Source organism: Cryptomeria japonica, chromosome 6, assembly GCF_030272615.1.
Source record: "Cryptomeria japonica chromosome 6, Sugi_1.0, whole genome shotgun sequence".
NCBI lineage: Eukaryota > Viridiplantae > Streptophyta > Pinopsida > Cupressales > Cupressaceae > Cryptomeria > Cryptomeria japonica.
In genome coordinates, this window is record NC_081410.1 from 668966025 (window position 1) to 668990474 (window position 24450).

The window sequence follows — 24450 nt, forward strand, 5'->3', positions numbered from 1 at the left end:
CAAGGGTCAGGAGCGAATTTTAAGTTTTCAACAAAATCCTTCACTTTTTCAAATTGACACTTTCTCAGGTGGGTAAAGGGAGATGTCCTTATTTCACTCATGTTTTAAGACTTGTTCTTTTTCACTACAAAATAAGGGAAATTCAAAATTTCGCCTTGGGCCTTTAGCAAGGGTCAGGAGCAAATTTACCTTTGTTGCCCAAAATTCACCATTTTTCATGCTTTCAAACCTCCAAATGCATCAAGTGACATCCAATCTTCCTTCCAGGAGACCCTGCACATAAAAATTTAGCCAAAATTAGTGACAAATAAGCTCAAATAAGATTTTCGCTTTGGACCCTCTAGAAGGGTCAGGAGCGAAATCTTCATCCCAGGCTAAACTGCTCAATGTTCAAGTTTCAAACCACTTCACAAGGTAAAATTAGATGGTTTGCCAAGTTAGGAACAAGTTTTCAAGCTCAAACAAGGTGGCAAATGAATTTTATAATGAATTTCGCTCTGGACCCTCTGGAAGGGTCAAGAGCGAAATCCCTCTTCCAGGCTAGAATCCATCATTTTTCAAGGTTTTCAAACAATTCAAAAGTCCAAACATGTCCACTTTTCCCTTCAAATGCCTTGCAAATCCAAATTTGGTCAAATAAGGCAAGAAATAAATCCTAGGTTGATTCTCGCCCTGGACCCTCTAGAAGGGTCAGGAGCGAAAATTCGCTTTGGACCCTCTGGAAGGGTCAGGAGCGAAATTTGACTTTTTGAACTCTCCGTCAGGATCATTTTATGGAATATAACATTTAAGTATATATTAAGTTATATATACTTAAATGTTATATCTTTCTTCTTTCTTATACTTTAAGTTATATTTCATATATACTTTCAGGATGTTTGAGAGTGGTTTCAAACCTCCAGGAGTTATATTGCAAAATATAGTTTTTGGAGGATTTTTCAGTTTTCCAGACTTAGTCAAATTTCAGGATCAGGACATTCCAGACTTCATCATTCACCAACTTGACCTAACTCAAGCAGAACCTGCTATCCAGGTGATCCCCCTGGCGACACTCGAAATTGCAAAGGCTAATAGACAAAATCCTAAAAGACCCAGAAAACAAACCCTAGAAAGCAAAAAGCAGGGGTCCCCATTTGCAATGGGGCGATGTGTGAAATGGTCACAACAGGTTTCAAGGAGGTCTTGAATCTTCATGAGTACCTCTATTTGCAATATTTGACATAGGATTCTCTCTTCTCCCCTTGTCTGTGATGGGCTTGTGGCCTCGTGGCTGTTTTGTCCTTGTGCCGTCATTTCCTTTGTGATCTCGACCCTTGCTTCCCGCACTCTCTCGGTCTCCATGCGAGGATCTGGGTATGCAGCCTTTTTGGCCTATGCCCTTGTGATTGCCAACACTTCTGCCTTCGTAGGTTCGATGTTCAAAAGGTTTACTCCTGGCTTCGGGCAATTTGCATCCTCATGGTCACCTGGCCCACACCATCGACAGAGGTGTTGAGGGGTTGCTTCCTTCGTGCAATCCCAGGCGAAGTGCCCCCATTGATTGCAGGCCCTACATTGGATCATTGATCGGCCCTTGGCGTCATACTGGACACGGCTTCGGGTATTGTTATTGTTGTTGTTGTTGTTATTCCTTCCACCCCCACGTCTGTTGTCTCGGTAACCTCCAGATGATGCCGTTGTGTTGGTTTGCTGGGTCGTACCCGCTGGTTGGGATGTTGTGGCCTGCTCAGTGAACAACACTTGCGTATTTCGAGTCTTCATATTGTATGGGCACTACTTGATGGAGTGTCCCATTACTTGGCAAATTTCGCAAAAGGCCTTCTTCAGGCATGTACCCTTCGCATGTCCTTCCTCCTTGCAGTCCGTGCACCACATGTCTCCTTTGGTCCGGCTAGTAGAGCCTTTCATTGCTTTAAATTCCCTCATCATACGCTCCATGTCCCTCTGCAGGGCCGTCACTTTCTTTTTCGACTCCTCATTACCACTCTCATCAGAGGAAGTCATTTTCCTCGGAGGAGGACTTCCTCTTTTTCTTGGACGTTTTGTATTCACTTTCTAAGTCCATAGCCCTATTGTATGCATCATCGTATGACGAAGGAGGGACTATCTTCATTTTCTTCTTCAAACTGGGTTTTAGGCCTTCTATGAACCACCTCTTCTTGAGTCCGTCGGCCGACTGACTTTCCATTTTCCCAATTAGCTCCTTTAGGTGCCTTCCGTAGGCAAGAACTGATTCCTTTTGTCCTTGTTTCGTACTGTATATCTCTGCCACTATTTCATTATCATCTCGGAGTATGTGGAACTCCTTCTCAAAGGCTTTCCGTAGGGTGTCCCATGTGGCCACTGCAGTTTTATCAATATCCGAGTACCAGTCGATGGCAACTCCCCGTAATATAGCTGGAAATTGCGTTGTCCATTCGTCCTGGTTTGTGACACCATTGGCCGTGTTGGTTGAAAATTTTGTACTCTTGGGGAATTATACAAAATTGTGGTTTCAACTGATGAAAGTATTGTCATTGATGTCAAAAAGGACGGGTCCAGAATATTAATAATACATTTCCAGAATATCTTATCATCAGCAAATATAAACAATGTACTATGGAGCGATAAAAAAATGAGAAGAGTAGCAGACAAAATGAAGAATGACGACTTGAGATGATACGTGTCTTAGTGAGCAATTCTTAGAAGACTTATGGAGACCCACATTGATCGAATATTGAAGGAATACAGTCATAAAAACAGTTTTAAATTAATAATAAAAAGATAGATACAACAGTATGTATTGAGTAAGACAGGAAACAGGAAATACAAGACAGAGTTAAGTGGTAATGATAAAAGAGAAAATGCAGGCCAACAATGTTTGAAGCCGCATATAAATTGACTATGTTGCAGATAATAAAAGGTGACGGTGATTGAATGTTACAGCAGATTACAAGGGTTCATAACAGAGATCGAATACTACAGGAGATAGAAGAATGTTTTTTTAATTTACTGACAGTAAGAAAAAGTCATGATGTAATCTCCTGGTGCTGTTGTGGCACATTGGTATCATAATCTTGGTCCAAGAAATATTATGTGTAAAGTCTGGCATATCATCTTTGATTCACGGAGTAAGAATTCAGCTATTAAACAATGCTCTTCATTCTAGCATTAGCACGGATTAATAAGCCTACAGATTTTTTTTGAGTCATCTTTCTTTCTCACTGAAGATGTTATGAGAGCGCATCAGCAAACTTGTTCTTGTTTACACCATGAGAGAGAGAGAGATATCGTGGAGTTTATGAAGACAATAAAAAGATAAAAGGTGAACAGTTGTAAAAATCATACAATTGTTCATATCCTGGTTCTGAGTGTACTGTGTCACGGACTGAAGGATTAAAAATATATATATCAGATCGTCGATAGCAGGTCAGAATTATTGAAACGGTCATGCTCTGTGAAGTTTATATGAACTGAAGACTTCGTTCACTGTTTGTTCATATACCAGATCGTGTATGGCAGGACGTGATCACTAAAGCAGTCCACACACATCAAATAATCAGATTATGTGGGGTTCATGTAATATGCCAATACGTACCAAATTATATTAGATTCTCATCTGTGTTCAAGACTCCACCATTACCATCGTAATTGGTATGATCAAAATGTTATTCAGATCATCATTCCGTTCAGGTGCAATTTCATAAATAATTAAAGATTATGTAGAAGTGGTTCATATTAATGAAAAGGTGTTTTACGACAGCACTTAAGATTCATGATTAAGGATAAATCAAAATTATAATGAAGAGGTGCGAAGGATAAAGAAATGAAGTTTAGAAGTGATGTGGTTCGTTTGCACAAGGTGACATCAAGATAAATCGTATGGTAAAAGAAACCTTTTAAAATAATAATAAAAAGGTGAGTTTATTGAGCATATCAATTAGCAACAAAAAGATATGATTATGGCTTAGAAAAGTCTCAACTAATTGGGTTAAAAGGACACAACCTTTCATAGGAAGGCTACGTGAGAGATATGTATATAAGGATTAAATTTGTAGTAGCATTGAGTGTGTGGAGTGTTATTCTGAAAGTATAATCAGACACATGAGGAGTATGTATTGAGCATGCTAATACTAAAAAATATTTACGAGTGTAAGGAAAGAGTGTGTAAGTGTGTTAAAGGTGTGTGGGTATACAATGCTGAATAAATAATTCTGGAATAAAAAGTATGTGGAGTATGGAAGAATATTTTCTGAATTGAGAGTGTAATGTGTGGAATGTAAAGAATAAAATAAAAGAATATATCTGAAGAGAAAGTGTTGTGTGTAGGGGTGCTGTGCAAAATATAATCAGACTTTCATAGAGTGGGTTGGTGCTCACAAAACAGATTTTGGGGAGTTGGTGCTTCCAGTGGGTTGGTGCTCACAAAACAAAAATTAGGGGGTTGGTGCTTCCAGTGGGTTGGTGCTCACAAACAATTGTAAAAGAAGAATTACATATATATATATATAACATCATTTTAGTGGCTTTCTCCCGCATTAGGTTTCCACTCAAAATTATTGTGTTCATGTGCATAACTATTTTTCAGTGATTGATTCTATCATATAAAATATTGAATTGGTAAAAAGTTTCATTATACTGATTCACTCCCCCCTCTTAGTATAACTGTGTGCTCTTCATCAACCGCAGCGTGTGAGTAAAACTCTCCTAATTAAGGGAAGGCTCCCCCTATCTAACTACAACTTTGAAAATAAAATAGGATGGGACAACAATCTTTCTTCTTCTTTCAAGAAAGACAATATCCTTTTCTCTTCACAGAAAATTATAGTGATTTGATATAAACAGCAGTAACCACTTTCAAAATGAAATGAGAGAAAGGAAATGAAGTTTCCTAAAAGCGCGAAGACTTCCATCACTTCCTTCGGGACGAGACAGCAATATCAAGCTCAAAGACTTGATTGTGTGAAGTCCTATCTACCCTTTTCTATACTAATGCTATAAAGAACAAATTATAATAGCTCAAAGACTGAAATATCTTATTCTTTTCTACTTAAAATAATGGGAAGTAGTATAAGCACAAAGACTTACAGCTATTTCTCACAAAATCTACTCCTAAATTCTCCTAAGAACAGGTGAAAGCACAAAGACTTACAACTTTTCTCAACAAAATATTTGTTTTAATCTATATTAACCTCAACTACTTGCAACACAAAGACTGCAAATCAGATGTGATTAAGCTCTTTAAGGAACACTTGCAAGAAAGCTAATATAGAACACAAACTCAAGTATGTAGCACAAAGACTCAAAGCTTGAGCAATTTTCTTCTATTCCTTTCAATTCTTGAATTTACACATGAAAGTTCAAAGACTTCTTTGCTGTAAATTTGGCAGAGTTTTTGCTTGCTTTCCAAAAGATAAAAATTACAATAGACCCCTCAAGTATTTATATGAGAGGAGTCATGAGAAAAAGGTGGGAGGATCCCAAGTAACTTGAGAAATTCTCTCAACCACCAAGACTTATTCAATAACTAACTAAGACTACAATAACTAACAAAGACTTATTCCAACTACAGCCCTAATTGAACACAACTTGTAGTTGCCTTAACATGTAATTACAAAAGTGCAAGTAAATGAGTTAACTTGCATTTTACAAAAAATACTTTTATATGTAACTTGTCAAAACAAAATTACAACTAAAGATTACAAAAGTGGGAAAATACAACTAAGTGTTGAAAAACACTTAAGTTGCAGCACATGAAGACACGAATCCTTTAAACTTCTGGATGCTCATTTGTAGTTTCTCGGGATTCGGTTCATGGGTGTTCTTGGCAACAACCATGGTCTTCACAATAGTGTCATGACACCGGAGGAGCGCAGAGTTGTTTTTATCTAGGATGGATTCGATTTCATGCAAAAAGACTTGGTGTTTCATCAACATTTGAATTGAAGCGGCCGAGAATTGTTCACTCCTCCATTCATTATGAATCCTCATCTGTAAATCAGCAAGAACTTCTTCTTTTGGAATCAGCTCTCCATCCTGACTTAATATGTTGCAAGAGGCCCTTTCACAATGTGAGACAATATCTCGGAAAACTTTACCCCGGAATCTCTTTGCATCATCGATCTCCTCAATGAGGGATTTAAGAACAAGGGCCTTGTTTTCCAGAAGCTCTTCAAATTCCAAGTACATGACCCTTGAAAGATGATGGCATGCTTCTATAAAACACTCAGTTGTTGTTGGGGCATGGTACGCCAGATTGTCAAACTTTCTTCAACACTTTCCAAATTCTTTTTGAAAGTATCAGAAGTCTGATCCAGTTTCTCCTCAATGATTTTCAACTTAGACATCATCTGAAAAATGTCTTTCATTACCTGTGCACATAGATCATGAAGCTGATCAACCTAGGAATCCAGTGCTTGTACCTTCTGAGCAGCCCTTTCCACTCCACGAATTGATTCTTGGGAACTAGAAGAACCTATGGAGTTACTCCCTTCAGCAGCAGGTTTTGTGATTTTATGAACGGCTGCCATAAGTTGTTGGTTTTCCTCTTCTAGCTTGTCTTTCTTTGCTAGAAGTTTATCACACCTTTGTACCAGCGAAGCTACTGAAAACTGAGCATCATGTTTAACGACCTCATGCATTTGTTTGCCCAATTCTATCCTTGTAACGTTATAATCAGCAGTTGACATTTTTTCAAGTGGCTTATCTGCAATGGGTTCTACAATTTCAGCTACCTTCATCTTGTTACTGTGAACGGTTGGAGATAGTCTTGGCCTTCTTAGCAACCTTGAATCTGGACTATTTTAGTCGTTGATAATCAAAGGCATCAGGTGAGATTTTTTGCTTCTTCCTTTTTGGAGTAAAAGAGCTTAAGCCATGGGGGTAAAGTCTGTTGTCCTCATTTTTGGATTCTCAAAAATGTGACAACCCCTACAAATTTTTGCCTAAAAAGTATCATTTTTGTCTCCAAGGCATGTTTTATGAGGTACAAAACTCACATTTTATAGTGTCAAATCATTGCGGGATGTCTTTGCCATCATTGTCTAAGTTTTGGTGAGTTTTGGTCTTCCTTTTCCTAGCTTTCTATGCAATTTCGGGTTTCAGAACATTCACTGCAGGTTGAAGATTTTACTCTATGGCATGCTTCTCGAGGCAAAATTTTGACTAATCCTTGTACTGGCTTAATCTTTAGTCTATTCTCGAACTACGTTTTGAATTTTGTCGAATTCTGGGTTTGTTTGCTATGTCTTTCCTTCAATTTCGGGTTTTAAAATCCAGACTGCAGGTGGAGAATTTTCTTCAAATTGGAAGTTTTAATGATGTCCATTGTTTTGGTCTTTGTAGGAGAATTTTTAGCTTATTACATGTGCACTTTTATTAAAAGATGAATACTTGTAATTTGTTTTAAATTTCCCCTCTGTTGTTTTTATTATTTTTATTGTTTTTTGGCTTTTTTAGTTAAAATAGGGATTTTTTGGCTAAGTTACAAGTAAACTTGTAGTTCTCTCCAAAAACCCCTACTTTAATGGTTTTTACATGTATTAGGGATTTTAAACCCCTATTACATGTTTGCAAGTGATTTAAAACTTGTTGTAGGGATTTTATTTCCCCTTTGCAAGTGATTTTAAACTTGCATATCTCTCTCAAAAACCCAATTTTGCCTTGTAAATGAAAGAGTGACAATTTAAAACTTGCACTTTGTCTCCAAAAACCCGATTTTGCTCATAATGTGCATTTTTGACATTTTAAACTTGCTATTTGGCCAAAAAATCCCCATTTCACCCAACATGTTGAAAAAGTGAAAATTTAAACTTGTTATATCTTCTAAAAAACCCGATTTTCATTGTTTCAATGCATTTCGAACTTGTTATTGGTTCCAAAAAACCTGAATTGCAAGGAAAAACGTTTTTTTTGAGGATTTTAGGCAAATTTTTTGGGAGATAGAAGGCGTTTTAGATTCCTCCCTATTTTTATGCATTTTGAAACTCTTCTCATGCCATTTGGTGGATTTGTTTGCTGGTTTGAAGGCGTTTTAACAGCAAAAAATGTTTTTGAAAATGCCACGTTTTACTTCTTCAAATGCCACGAATCATACCTCTCCTAAGTCGTTTTGGCTTCTTTCATCTAGGCGTGGAGATTGGAGCTTTGTTTGATTCATTTTTCATGCATTTGTTGCCACGTTTTTCAGTTTTGGGCATTTTTTCAAAAACGTGGCTAGGGTTTTGGAATGCGGTTAATTTCTTTTTAAGAGTTCTCCTTCCTTCTTTCAAAGATTGATCATCCTTTTGAAGAGGCATTTTCAGTTTGAAGCAAGGTTTGATTTCTTTTCTTTCTTTGTTTCATTTTCTTGTTTTCTTGTTTTTCCTTTCTAGTTGTAAATATGTTGATTCTTCCCCAAAAATCGTTTTTGTGAAAGAGATTTTCCTCTTTGTAAAGCAATTTGTGAATTGCATTGTTCTTCCCCATTTTCCCTCTTTACTTGTATTTACGATTTTAAATCCCGATTACAAGTTGGATGAAAATCATTGTTCTTCCCTTATGGATAAAAGATTTAACCATCTTTTGTTTAAATTCCAAGTTTCAAAGATGAAAAATACCCATTCTTTCAATTTTGGGTTTTTAGAACCGGATTACATGTTGAAAGTTCTTCCCATTTTCTTGAAGATGACCTTCCCAAAATCTTTTCATATTCATTTCCATCATCCGTACATACCATTTCATCCACTCATTTCACACCTTCATTCATTTTCCCCATTTAAAGTCTACCTGCTGTCAGCCATCCAGAACCTGAAATTGGTCCAAAATGCACTAAAAAAAACACTTGAAAATAAGTTTTAAAGGTCCAATTACAAGTGCAAACTTGTAGTTACCCATTACACATATGAAGTTGCATGTTTGTTCCCCGCAATTGCAAGTCAATGCTCTTGTTTTCCCCACACATGTAATGCAACTTCCAAAACCCGAAATTCACTTGTGAGCCCATTTTTGCATCAATTTCTCTCTTCCTTTGTCAGTCCGGTTTGCACACACGATCTACCAAATCAATGGATTAAGGCATGGGCCTTATTTTGCAAGCAAATTTCAAGAATGGAGGACGATACAAAAAAGAGATACAACAACAATTCATGGTTGCAAGCATAGAATGCTTTCAAGGCAAAGATGGTCATGACACAAAAAGAGGAAGGCAACCCTTTCCCTCCTGAAAAGATAGTACTACCCCAAGCAAGAAGACAAAGATGCAAGTTCCCGTTCCGATTCAAGATGTCTATACCAATCCATAATACTTCAAGTTCTAGCATCCTGAAGCAGCATGAAGATCGTCACCGACAAAGGATGATGCAGTTAGAGTCGTGTCTTTAGACACATGGAATAGTTTTAGTTATGCATTTGTAATTTTGTTTTGACAAGTTACATGTAAAAAATAACTTTGTAATTGCAAGTTAACTCATTACTTGCACTTTTGTAATTACATGTAAGGCAACTACAAGTTGTGTTCAGTTAGGACTGTAGTTGGAATAAGTCTTAGTTAGCTATTGAAGTCTTAGTTAGTTATTGAATAAGTCTTGGTGGTTGAGAGAATCTCTCAAGTTAGTTGGGATCCTCCTACCTTTTTCTCATGACTCCTCTCCTATAAATACTTGAGGGGTCTATTGTAATTTTTATCTTTTGGAAAGCAAGCAAAACCTCTGCCAAATTTACAGCAAATAAGTCTTTGAGTTTTCATGTGTAAATTCAAAGATTGAAAAGAATAGAAGGAAATTGCTCGAGCTTTGGGTCTTTGTGCTACATTCTTGAGTTAATGTTCTATATTATCTTTCTTGCAAGTGTTCCTTAAAGAGCTTAATCACATCTGATTTGCAGTCTTTGTGCTGCAGGTAGTTGAGGTTAATATAGATTAAAACAAATATTTTGTTGAGAAAAGCTGTAAGTCTTTGTGCTTTCACTTGTTCTTAGGAGAATTTAAGAGTAGATTTTGTAAGAAATAGTTGTATGTCTTTGAGCTTATACTACTTCCCATTCTTTTAAGTAGAAACGAATAAGATATTTTAGTCTTTGAGCTGTTATAATTTGTTCTTTATAGCATTAATATAGAAAAGGGTAGATAGGACTTCACATAATCAAGTCTTTGAGCTTGATATTGTTGTCCCGTCTCGAATGAAGTGACGGAAGTCTTTGCGCTTTCAGGAAACTTCATTTCTTTTCTCTCATTTCATTTTGAAAGTGGTTACTGTTGTTTATATCAAATCGCTATCCTTTTCTCTTCAGAGAAAAGGATATTGTCTTTCTTGAAAGAAGAAAAATTGTTGTCCCATCCTATTTTATTTTCAAAGTTGTAGTTAGATAGGGGGAGCCTTCCCTTAATTAGGAGAGTTTTACTCACACATTGTGGTTGAAACCACAATTTTGTATATTTCTCCAATTGTACAAAATTTTCGACCAACAAAGTCATCAACTCTCCTTCAGTAGCAACTGTAGGCAAATTAGAAGTAGTTTCTGTTTGAATCACTGTGGTCATCCTGGGAGGAATATTTGTTTGGACAGCGATCACGGTTTGCTCAATTACCAATGGGCATGTAGATTGCTTCATAAACTCTTCAAAATCAGAAGTGGAAGTATCAATTTCTGACAATTGGATGCAAGTAGGAATATCCTCAGGAACTTCCAACACACTCTTTTGTTGATGATCAGGAGGTGGCTCGTATGTTGAAATGGGAATAGCATTTTGAGGAGATTTATCCATAAGCAAATCAGGAGGAGAAAGAGGTGTCTCAATGGAAACTGCGGGAATGATCTCATGAGGCGAGTCTGAAACTGGGGACTTAGGAGCATCATCAGATTGCTGCCCTTCTTCTGGATTATCTAGATCAACCACTTGAACATAAAATCGTGATTTTTCCTTCCCACGAATTGTCGTTTTCTCAGGAGGAAGCACTACTGCCCGACTAACTCGCAACTTGATCCTTGTGCCTGAAGATGATGCACCTTCCTTGTTGTCAACCTGAATCTCAGACTTACGTCCAAGAGGCCCCGTAGAATCATCTTCTTTTCCAATCTTGATTTTTATGAGTCTAACAACATTACTTTTCAGCCATGCATTGGTGTTAGCCAAGATAGGCTAAAATCTCGCAAGAATGGATATGCACTCTTTGTGTGACCATTGGATCAAAGGAAGTGGAGCTTCCTCAACCCTTCAGGAAATATATTCAGGATCAAGTACGTGCCCATTATCAATCATCCCTTGTAGGATATCCACCAAGTTCAAATCAACAATTTGCTCAACAGTGAGCCTGCAGTAATCCATCTTTAGAACCTCGACCTCTGTGCGGAGATCTACCCAGATGTCTTCAATGCGATGCACGTGCACAAAGGATTTCTTGATCTTCTCTTTCATACCCCGATAATCAAAATCAGCTCTAGGTTTAAACCTTTTGAGCTTAATTTCCTACATTTCAGTCTCCATGGCCTTAGCTTTAACGGATGTGACAAGAGAATATCGGCCAATTTTTAATGGGTTTGTTGTAGAGATCCCCATTCCAACCTTGTGTCTAGCAGACTGATGAGTGTGGACAGCCATGATCTGTCTTCCCAACTCCATAAGAATGATCCTATCAATTGGATATCTAGGAAACATATATGGTTGACCACTATAACATCCGATTCTCATATAGGTAAAGGTGGAGAATTGTAGAAACAAGCACCCATACTCGCTCACCCTTTCCCATGCCTCATCTGATACCCTTTTGTTCCTCAGAGTTCTGTCAAACTGACACATGAAATATTCGAAGAATGCATCTTAGACTCTTCTGAAATGCAGTCTGTTGGGTCTCAAAGGCAACTGATCATAATATTCCCAAACTGGTATAAGTGAGCGATCACCCTTGGTAGAAAGACCTGGAAAGTGTCTAAGTGATGCTGCCAAGTATACCAAATATGAGTTCATGTAGAGAGTCATGGTGGAAGGGACTGCTGCAAGTTGTTCACATAAGGCGTCGCTAATGACTTCTCCCCATGATATATGATGAGACTGCCTTATGAACATGATGAACTGGTACATCCAGGGCTCAAAAACATTAGAATGTTTAAGGCCCATCATCCTGTTGAGAAGGGTTATGGTGTCTCCTATCTCCCATTTGAAATCACAGCGTTACAACTTAGCCCACCTTGAGAAGGAGGCTCGTGGCTCTTGGATCCACCTGTTGATATGTCGTTTACAATCTTCTTCTCTCTTCACGTAATACTCAGCTGCACTTTCTTTGGAGATTTCCATGTAAACAGGTGCAGGAGGTATTCTGAAGACCTTCTCGATTGTATCTGCATCAAGACGAATTATTGTTTCACCATCATCATTTTTGATGACTCTTGTCTCCTTGTCAAAGTGATGGGCGCAAGCGAGAACAAATTCAGGTTCTAGGGCAGCCACCGGGAAGGAAGATGCATGATGGATATGGCTGTCCAACAGCCGCTGCATGTTGTTATCTTGTGGATCTTCCACCCTCTTGACAAACTCTGACATATCCATGTGTCCTATTTCCGTGTCTCTGATATGATCCAAAGGGGAAGAAACTTGGGAAGGTGCAACCTCGTTCTGATACTTGTCATATTTGTACTTCATCTTTTTTGGAACTGGAGATGACGACAAATCTGACATTGATTGAAAACCTGGAATACTGTGATGAAAACTTAAAAGTGTTAAGGCAACATCATATTCAACTGCAAATAACATTCTTCCTTCTTCAAATGGGAAAAACTTCGATCCTTGAACTTCACGATTATGTTAGAGAAAGAGGGGAAATAAATGGAAATGGGAAATCTTGACTTTGACCAATTTCGGATCTTGGGGAAATTTTTGCAACTATACAAGTTGGAAAGAACATACATGCAATCGGATTTTTAAAACCCGAATGCAAGTACACTTGTAAATTTGCAAATGGAGAAATTGATGGAAAATGAGAATTTGACTTGCGAAAAATGATGAAAATGGAAAGTACGGATATGGGAAACATGAATGGATAGAAATGGGAAAATCTGGGAATGTCATTTTCATGAAAATGGAAAGAACTTTTCAACATGTAATCTGGTTTTTAAAACCCGATTTTGAAAGGGGGGGTATTTCACATCTTTTCAACTAGGAATTTTAACAAAAAATGGTTAAATTCTTTAATCGTAAGGGAAGAACAAAAATTTCCAGCCAACTTGTAATCGGGATTTAAAATCCCGAATACAAGTAAAGAGGGAAAATGGGGAAGAACATATCAAGGGGAAAATCTCTCTCACAAAAACCGATTTTTGGGGGAAGAACAACATATTTACAAAATTACAACTAGAAAGAAAAACTAAGAAAACAAGAAAATAAGAAAATGAAAGAAAGAAAGAAAGGAAAACATACCTTGAATAAAACTGAAAATGCTTCTCCAAAAATGCAATCAATCTTGGAATGAAGAAGACAAACCAATAAATAGAGAGAATCCACAATGCCAAACCCTAGCCACGTTTTTGCAAAAACACCTTATGTAGAAAAACGTGGCAGCAAATACAAGGGAAATGGCATGAAAGATGTTTGAATCTCCTTCAACCCTCAACGCCTTATCATTCCAAGCAAAAACGATTCATAACATTGCTGATTCGTGGCATTCCAAATAGCAAAAAACGTGGTTGCTGTTATAAAGCTACAAACCAGCAATCTTAACCTCCATGTGGCATGAAAGGTGTTTGAAAATGCATGGAAATAGGAAGGAATCCTAAACGCCTTCCTATTCCAACAAATTCTCCACAAAATTCTGCTAAAAATCCTCAAAAACGTTTTTTCCTTGCAAATCGGGTTTTTTGGTACCAATAACAAGTTTGAAATGCATAAAACAATGAAAATCGGGTTTTTTGGAGGATATAACAAGTTTAAAATTTCACTTTTTCATCATGTTAGGCAAAATTGGGATTTTTTGACCAAATAGCAAGTTTAAAATGTCAAAAATGCACTTTATAAGCAAAATCGGATTTTTGGAGACAAAGTGCAAGTTTAAAATTCACTTTTTCATTTTCAAGGCAAAATCGAGATTTTTTGAGAGAGATGCAAGTTTAAAATCACTTGCAAAGGGGAAATAAAATCCCCACAACAAGTTATAATTTACTTGCACACATGTAATAGGGGTTTAAAATCCCTATTACATGTAAAAACCATTAAAGTAGGGGTTTTTGGAAAGAATAAATTTGTAACTTAACCAAAAAATCCTATTTTAACTGAAAAAGCCAAAAAAACAACAAAAACAACAAAGGGGAAATAAAAAGCAAATTACAAGTTTTTATTTTTCAATAAAGTGCACATGTAATAAGCTAAAAATTTCCCTACAAAGACCCAAAACAATGGAAATCATTAAAACTTGCAGTTCAAGGAAAATTCTCCACCTGCAGTCAGGGAAAAAAAAGCCGAATTTGGAGGAAAGACATAGCAAACGAATCCAGAATGCGACGAAATTCAAAATGTAGTTCGAGGATGGATTGAGGATTAAGCCAGTCCAAGGATTAGTCGAAATTTTGCCTCGGGAAGCGTGCCACAAAGTAAATTTTTTTTTCATTTTTTCACAAAAATTTTATGTAATGGTCCTTCATTTTTTAAAACAAAAATGAGGACAACAGGCTGTCCATATGGTTTTGCAAGTTCTGCAGTGCCTTACAGGATCATCCTTCCCGTCGCCGGTGAATTTCAGCAGCTTCCGCCTATTGGCCATTGATGGGGGTCGTGTCCCCAGAGGTGGCTGTGTCTTTCGTGCACCCGCGTCGGTGGTGTTTCCTGTTTGAGTGAATGGGGGTACGGTGTTTTGTACCCACGTGCTTGGTGTGATGGGTCCCAAGAGGGGGGTCCTGTTTGTCGTGTGCCTGTGCCTCCTCCGCACCTTCGGTCATACGGTTGCCCTCTCCCCCGTTCTCACCCTCCTCCTCTGCTCGCTCCCTTCGGTGGTCCTCTGTGTGCGGCGTAAGGGGTAAATGCCTGAACTGATCCCGGGTCTCTTCGACTAGATTTCTTCATAGCCTTGTTTCTTCCAAAAATTCTTCGTAGTTTCTCACCCTACAATGTTTAGGCGACACGTAGAAATCTCCTTCGGCTTCTGCTCCTGCACTCTCCGTGACAGCTCCTTGGTTCCCTTTGGGCAGCCCTTCGATAGGTCGGCCTTCGGCAAGTTGCCTCAGCCTCCGTCTACGTTCTACTTGTTCCAGAATCAAGGCTCTCTGTGCGGCCTCCCACTCCTCACTTTGTGCCTTCTTATTTCTATCCTTATTTAACAAGTTGGGCATTAATTCCCGTACATCTTCATAAATAGTAACCACACATAAAAAAATAGAACACTTCTTTATTAATTCATCCTGTCGGGTACAATTTATGTCAATAGTACGACACCATTATTATAGTATAGAATTTTCTTTATTCCTTCAGAAGGTTCAGGGTTCAATTTCCCCTTCGCCTCTTGCCATCACACTCCGCTTCCCAGCGACGATTGTTTTCTTCATACTGTCGGAGGACCTGTTGGCGTCGCTCCTCACGAGCAATCTCCTCCAGGCGGGTTCATTGTGCTAGTGATGCCTGTGCAAGCAACCGAGGGAGGTGGTTCATCAACTGATTCGCTGCGGGGCTAACTTCCAGTGCGGTCCACACAGTGCTTGTTGGGACATCAGCCTCCGTGGCCTCTCTTCGAGCGTAGGTCTCGATGGCCACCTGAAGCAGGATTGAGAATTCCCTCGTTGTAGTGTCTTCTCCGTCATAGAGCTCCGTTTGCATATCGTCGGCCTCTAGGTTAATCTCACCAATGAGTAGGCCCATCGTGTCCGTACGCCGTCCGCTCCTTCCTTTCTCGAGTATGTCTAGGCAACGGCGCCAGAGGTTTGCCACATACGGGTGAACGATTAAATGCGGAAAGTGATTGCACAGAACATAATGAGAATATATTAAAGAACTAGTCCCTGTATTAATTCAACAGTCCATGTACATCAAGTGCTTATAACATCACACCCAAATACGACTATCATGATCATACTTCGAAGGAAAGGTATGCAATATATAATACCCAAAGGGGTGCAACCAACCGTCGCGTCCAACTGCCTGTCAGGAAGACTAACTAACTGCCATATCCCATAATTACCGATGACAACATAACATAATGATTATTCCCGACAACAACTATCCCATCCTATTTCAAGTACATCGGCAAAAGCATTTATGGAGTATATAAAAAAGTTACATGGTACTTCAAAGGTTATTGTAACTGATTGTGATCCTATATTTATGAGTAATTTTTGGATAGTTTTTTGTTTTTTGGTACTCAATTGGCTCATAGCTCTTCATACCTTTAGTAATTAGATGGACAAACTAAGGTAGTTAATAAGTACTTGGAGGGGTATCTATATTCTTTTACTTGAGATAAGCAATGTCATTGGATGGCTTGGGCTTCTACGAGCAAAATGGTGGTATAACTTACCTTCCATAGTGGTATAACTTCTTGCAGAACATTCTGGAATCTAAAATTATAAAATAATTTTTTTGTGATATTAATTTCTTTTGCTTATAAATACAACTTAAAAAAAAATATTCAACTTATATATATAATTAATTTAATACAAGTTGGCCTAGACATTAATTTAGACAACTTAATTTGATTAATTAAATTATTATTTTTTGTCTGAATGCTTGGGCCAAAAGTGGGGACATTGCAGTCTTCCCTTTCCAAAGATTGCTTGTCCCCAAGCAATTTGTACTTGTATGCCATGACCAATACTGGGATTCCAATTCAATTTTATGAATAACACACCATGCTTTCGCTGTGCCACTCTTTGTAAATCTGGAATATCACTTTAAACTCCTTTTATTTTCATCCCTTGTAACCTAGAGTAATAGCCATCCAAATGAACCAAGATGAGATACCTACAAGGTCTGGTACCATTGAGAATTGCATAACTGTCATTCTTTTTCACACTAAATAACAAGCTACCATTCATATAAATCTTTGAATCCCATATCCTGTTATTGTCACCAATTGTGCTTTTTGCACTAGGAAGTGTCTTCATATCCATATAAAGTGGATTATCAATTATGAATGGAACCCCTGGGTTCCATATTCTTATGTGCAGGCATGCTTGAATATCACTCTCCTGATGCTTCCTTTGATGACATTACCCCAAGTTTAGACTTTCAATCATCTTTGTCAAAAGCCAAGTCCCGGCTTAGGCCCTTCACCAATTTTCAAAAATTTGTCGGCTAAGTCGTGAGTTTTCTAATCCAATTAGCATGGTTCTAACGTTCTAAAAATCGCCGATTCCCCGACCTTCCTCTAAGTTAAAATATTGTTGTCGGTTGTATATGGTGTCAAGGTCTATATAGTTGGGGAGACGTTATATTTCCAAACTTTGGCACTTAGTTATTTGTATTGGTTCTAAAATTCTAAAAATCTCCGATTAGCCGATCGTCCTTTAAAGCTCACTTTTTTGCATCAGTTGCCTTGAATTAGTTCCTAAATTTGCCAGTCACCCAATTGCTTTTAATGTGTCTTGTCACCCAAGTTGACATCGTCTAGGTTGGTAATTCTTTGAATTTCATGCAAAGGATCGGGAACCTTTGCAATCGCTCGACCACATGGAGTTTTCCCGTTTTTGAGACGCAATTTGCTCAAAGATCTAGGAAGTACATCTCCTTAATGACAAATTAGGTGGCTAAAACATGTAAAGTTATTGACGTGATATTTGAAGAAGAATGATATTATTTCTTGCTACCGAAATTTAATGAGCTGATGGCCTTGTCCATAAATGAAAGTGGCGATATTCCGAAATCATTCTTTCTTTAGGGATTAGCCAAAGAAACGGTAAACTGACAAACAAGCATGTTTGTTGGAGTAGGAATTTAAGAATTTTAATTATTTTCATTTTAAATTTCTTGGGCCAGCGCTCTATATGGATTATTCCCTCGTCGTAAGACAGTATGGTGCTTCCCCATGAAGATCAGCTTCCCATAGCCCAACCTAATTTGAATTGGATTCAAAGAGAGCAAGAAGACATAATTGCTCAGTTGAACAGGGTTGCGTGGAGTGAAAAGACCGGTTACGCTGAATATAGGAGGATAACGTCCATTTTGGAGTGAGAGGGGAGACAAGCCGAAGTTTACAATCTACTTCTACAAAGAGAAATTGTTGCAGCTAGAAATCCTCCACCTGAGACAAATTAACCTAGTGCATAGCAGAGGTTTGCAACTAGGTAAGTGCATAAATAGTTATTGACCCAAGTTGACGTGAGGCAAAATGGTTCTCCTAGGAGAAGGTGTTGCCCCCCATAGTTCAGCCTGACCCAGAATTGGTTGAAGGCCCACAAGAGGATATTCTTTTTGGATTGATGACTTTGGCTTGGAAATATAAAAAGAACTTTGCAGAATACATGAGAGTTATTTTAGTGTTAGAGGAAGAAGAAGAAAAAGCCAAAATGCATGATGCCTAGCTCCAGCTAGCAATCGTAGCGGGAAGAAACCCTATTCCTCTTGTTAATTAAAAGTGCTGCCCTCTAGACCTATGGCTAGTTCAAGTGATATAGAGTCAGGCTCTCATAAGCGGTTTTTGTTTTATTTTGAGTAATTTTTCAGTTCTTTTCTTGGAACTGTCACTTTCAAAGATTGTTATTTTAAAAGATGGTTACCAATTGTTGTCTATATATGTCAGATAGGAGACAAAAGAAGAATGTATATCCTTTGGCTTGTTTTTAAACTCTTTAATTATTTTTGAATGAATACTCGTAAAAAGAAATCTGAATGTAGCTTCATGAATCATAAACTTTGAGTTATGGTTGGTGAATTATGTTATTCTTATGTTGAATACTCCTGTAATTTGGATTATCTTTTCTTATTATCTGTTGAATGACTTCCGAAATTTACATATGCGCATTACTTTGAATATTTAGCTTTGAATGAATGGAGCAGTAATGTCCTGATTCTATTAATCCCAATATTTTAGGGTTGAATCTTTACTTTCTATTCAATTATAATTCTGTTAAAACCCTCTTTTTTATCATTAGAGTTTTCTGGTTAAAAGCTCCACCTTTCTTGCTTTCTAGCCCAAAGCATACCCCAAAAAGAACCAAATAACATCATAGAGGGAGCTGAACCTCTAAAATTCAGAGGAAAATTGCTAATTCAATAGCAATTTCTCCAACTGTTAGTTTCTAATCTGTTAGGTTCTCATAATCAAGTTATTGAACTTGCTTCTTGTCTTCCACCATCAAAACAATCTCTCCATGAAGAGGCATGGAGATGTCTATGTCCAATAAAATACAAGCATAGCTTGAGCGGCCAATGTTTGTTGAGGTAGTGTCCACCTTCAAAAAATGACCAATAGCATATCCTTAAAGCAAGAATTGTCCTAATATTGGAGAGGGAGGTAAGGTAGTGATGAAGGGCTACTCTACCCAACAGTCACACATGACACAACAACAAAGATTCACATTGAAAATGTCAAGAAGGAAAACAAACCACTTTCTATTCCTTCAATGAAATGAAAATATAAAATTCAAAAATGACAATGCTACAACCACTTGGGCTTATCTCACTACAAAGAATTTCAACTCTTAAAAAACACTTCATGTTGGAGCCATAATTAGCACTAATGGAGTTCTCTGTAACCATCCTTCACCTCCTTTTCTTGACCCCAATGATTCTCACCCCCATTTTCCCCTACCTTTGAATGTTCTTGAAAGTGTAACCTCTCCTTTTGGGCATTCAAAGATCCAGTTGTCCATTTTCTCGCCACAATAAATTTATTACTTGAAATTTAAAATTTGGTAACACAACTTTCGAGAGCCATAACTTTTGAATCGGACGTCCGATCGACGAACTATTCAAAGCATTGGAAAGCTCACAAAAAAAACGATTCTTTGTCAAATTCTCTATAGGGAAATTTGGATTTTTGGCCAATTTTCGGGCTGGTATGGGGCCTCTAAGTGCCTCAAATTTTACTTTGAAGATTTTATAGGGGGGTTTGAAAACAAAAACCTTAATATCACAAACCATAAATGATAAGATGATTTCTTCACTGTTGTCTTAATTTTACAATTTTGGAGCTTTGTGTAAGATTTCATGTCCATGCATGCACAAATGCCAACTTACTAAAAATAGAAACCTACTGTTTTTATCCCTTGTTGAAAATTTATTCACCAAACCCAACAGAAATAAAAAATAAACATTTTTTTTGGGTGATGCAAGATTGCTCTTACATCTTGGATGCTCCTGCATTAGGTAGTCTTACCCAAACAGGGACAACCTTGACAATTTTAGTCCATGGGTTGAAGGAGGGAAACCATGGTTTGAGAGAGAGGGAACACTCTCCCCAAAACCACAACTGATGATTCAACATACCCTCCATGTCTTCAACAGAGGTAAAGCCCGCAATAAAGAAACCCCTAGTGGAGGGGTAAAGCTCAATAACATTCTTGGTGAGAGGATTCCAGATTTTTGAAGCCCATTGATGTTAATTAGGGAGGGAAGCCCATTGAATCTGCAAATAAAACTGTGGCGAGAATAAAACAATTCATTTTCAACCATCTCCTTACCATAGATCACAATTGGAGGAGCAAGAGAACATGGCAACAAATGAGCCTTCCCATGTAGAGGAGAAGAGGGCACAATCAAACCCACCATGGCAGCAAAGGAAGGACCAGACAAACCTCCATTTCCTGACAAAGAAGAGCACCTTTGAGTTGCGGATGTCATATTGGAGATGCTCGATGCAAGACCACATCTGCTAGCAAAACTAGGGAGAACTAGGGAATCGACCCTCAAACCATTCAAAGAGTGTTCAAAAGTGATGCCACCAGAGCCATAGATGCCATGAGACCTTGTGTTAAGCGGCTTCAAGCAGACATTTTTTGAACAGATTAGAGTTTTAGTGAAGGGTAGGAGAGAAGTTGCCACATCCAAAGGGTTTGCAAAAGCGACGCCACCAAAGCCACAAATGCCACTAGACCCTATGTTGAGTGGACCCAAGAAGACATTGTGTGAACGTTGTAGGGTTTCAGCGAAGGGCAGGTGACCCATACAAGAGAATAAGTCTATCCAAAAGTTACTAGTAAAGATAGGATCATGGTCACTAATAATAACCCTAGGTGTACTTGTAGTTTTTCTATATTATCCAAAACTGTTTTTGCCACCGTACTTGCTATAAAAGGATGAGATAATGTGATAAAATGAGTATATTTAGTGACGTAATCTACCACTGCTATGATGATATTCTTACTTTTACATCGTGGAAGCCCTGTGATGAAATCCATGGAGACCTCTTCCTGTTGCTGGCTAGGAGTGTCTAAGGGGGCTGTAACTAATTTGGAAAAATCACTTTTTTGAAAATATTCCCATTTCAAAATATTGATATTATTTGTCTTCTGAAAGTGTTGAGAAGGGATTAATCTATCTTCATACCTTTCTCTTTTAACTTGGTTGCTTAGTAACGGTTCTATTTGCAAGGACAGTTGTTGATTGTTCAAAGTATGCTATTCTAGAATGTTGAGACATGGACCAGCTAGGACTCGAACCTAGGACCTTCCATATGCTGCTGGAGTGCTCTACCACTGAGCTACTGGCCCCTCTTGGACCAATCCATCGTCGGTCCGGGTGTGGCTTATTTCCAACGCCAACACCCCCCCTTAAGCCACACCTCTCGAGTGCTTGGGGCTCCTAGCTTGGACCTGGCTCTGATACCATGTTGAGACATGGACCAGCTAGGACTCGAACCTAGAACCTTCCATACGCTGCGGAAGTGCTCTACCACTGAGCTACTGGCCCCTCTTGGACCAGTCCATCATCGGTCCGGGTGTGGCTTATTTCCAACACCAACATAAAAGGCCTTTTATTTATTTGAGAAGGCGAGGTCATCTCCTTTGGTAGCGTATTGTATCTTCTATGTCTATGAAGGATGATACATCTATTCACAAAGGTAATCATTAAATGAAGTAAATTTACTTTTGCCGTTAAAGAAGTGAAGAATTATTCTTGTAAGTCTTTAACTTTTGATTTAATAGACTTGCCAATGCTTATTTTTATAAAATATTAGTGTTTTATTACTAATTCAAGGTGTTATTTGTGGTGCTAATTAATGCACTGTCTATCATTAAAGTAGGCAAAGTCCTACAGTTCAACATTATTTTTATCTCCAATTCTAATCTGAATGATCATTCATGACCTCTTTTTCCATTAGTAAATAGAAAAAGAAAATTATAATATTGATAACATGCCCTAGTTAGTTTAGTCATATATCTATTTGCTCTCTTTCCTTGAGGTCAATCATTAAATTTTCAGCTCTTGTTTGCATGAAAGTTTACCATCTCTTGAACTTTTTGAATATTGAACACAGTTCAGAGAATTTTCTTTCCTGAGTTAGTATCCATATAAAGGGTGTCCTTGATTAGTTTTTAATATCAATATGAAGTATTAAGTGCTTCTATATGTCATAATCCGAGTCTCTCAAGTCCAATTATCTTTCCTCAGAATCCTCCACAACTGCATTGCATTAATCTCATTCTCAAACCCACAAGATATTGCTAGGAGGTTTGGAGCTGTGCTATTATATGTTTTTCTTTTCAAATGTTTTAACTGTTTCCCCTAAACTGTGGCTTGAAGTTAGCTAAAGTACATGTGGTTGCAGTACTGGATATCGATGCTGTTGGCACGTTTACAATGAGTCAGGCAGCACTGAAGTATTTGAGGAAAGGTGGAGTTGGAAAGCCTCCTTCAGAGGCTGGTGTTATTTTAAACATAAGTGCTACATTACATTACACAGCTGCCTGGTATCAAATTCATGTCTCTGCTGCAAAGGTTTGTCCCTAATCATTATATTCTTCTTGGATTAAGATTTGACTTAACCATGTATTAAATTTAAATGTTTAAGCATAAACGTGAGTCATTTTATTTAGATAATAATTTAAACCACAAGGTATCTAGCAGAGATTTCTTTTGTTTACAGGCAGCTGTTGATAGTCTTACGAGGTCTTTGGCATTAGAGTGGGGGACAGATTATGGAATACGGGTAAATGGTATTGCACCTGGTCCAATTGAAGGGACTCCTGGAATGGACAAACTTGCACCCAAGGAAATCCTAGGAGATCTTCGGATGAGCCAACCTCTTTACAAACCAGGAGAAAAGTGGGATATTGCCATGGCAATCATCTATTTGGCATCTGATACTGGTTAGTTTCTCTTGAACCTACTTAATAATTATTGAGGGCTAGAGGTTGTAACATACTACAATTACACCATCCTATTTTCTTTCCTCTTAAGTAGATATTGAACATGTAATGTAAAAAATTGGTGACAACCATATGTGTTTAAAGTTTTCTATAGTTTCCAAGAATTACCTTTATTGTTCAGTTAATTTAATGGAATTTCTCTACCTCTGACTTATTCAAATTAACAGAGTCAGCAAAGCTATAGCACCCTTGAGAGTTCCATCAAAGTAGTGAGAAAATGAGAGCCGTATATTTTGAAGTGATTTGAGTTTTTAAAATTACACCTCTTGAGATTTTAGCTTGTGCTCAAATAATGAAATTATCAGATTGTTTGTGTGTAGGAAAATATAAATTATATAATAAAATGGGAACAAATGTTATTGTGTGCTTATATTTGCTCTTAGACAAGAACTTATTGTTTCTTTGAGCAAATATTTTCCATAGCTCTTAAAACATAAAGTAGTACGAAACCTTTGGTCAATTGGAAGTAGGATAGGACTATATAAGATTTTATATTGAAAGCAATGGATTCTGTCTTTCCACACAATGAAATGCCATGGACTGACGTTGCACATGTTATAACTGTAAGGGGTTAATTGCTTCAAGTTTTCTATTTCTGCAAAAGCATGATGTATTTGGATGTACAGAATTTGTCTTTTTGCAATGAATACTTTTCTATTCTCACTTGTTTTACATTTTTAGTTTATATAGGAAATATATAAATCATAGTAACTAGGAAATTCCATTGTAGGAATATGGACTGTGTTTCAATCTACATACTGTTATACTCAATTTCTGGGGACTGCGTTTATATTAATATAGCCATTACCTTATTCATTTATTCATGTACTCAAATTTGATTGACAAACCCATCCCCATATTGATAACTGTACCCCCATGTTTCCGGGTAATATGCTATTAATGCAGAGCTGAATTTTAATAAATTAGAAATAAATAGGGGTCCCTAATAACTTTAGTTTTAAAATATATATGATCCAATTGACTTTTAATGTAGCTGGACGGTCTTGTATGTTCATGCTGGATAATGTTTGATATAACTGAACATGCTTGTAAGTTGATGACTTAGATTGAGGATAAACTCCTCTTCTTGTCCACTCCATTAATTCTGGCAGTTACTTTTATAAAATTGCAATGTCAGAACCAGCGCCCTAAATTAACTGGAATGGATAAGCAATCTGCCTACGCCCTAAATTAACTGGAATGGATAAGCAATCT

General features: G+C 37.7%; 1 protein-coding gene across 1 annotated transcript in view; it reads left to right on the forward strand.

The window, feature by feature from the left end:
• The window catches only part of LOC131039065 (peroxisomal 2,4-dienoyl-CoA reductase [(3E)-enoyl-CoA-producing]), a 118144-nt gene that overhangs the window by 92947 nt on the left and 747 nt on the right, over nucleotides 1-24450 (forward strand). The window contains exons 3-4 of the mRNA XM_057971709.2: nucleotides 22635-22804; nucleotides 22953-23175. Coding sequence (XP_057827692.2) covers nucleotides 22635-22804; nucleotides 22953-23175 — 393 coding nt within the window. The remainder of the gene's footprint in view (nucleotides 1-22634; nucleotides 22805-22952; nucleotides 23176-24450) is intronic.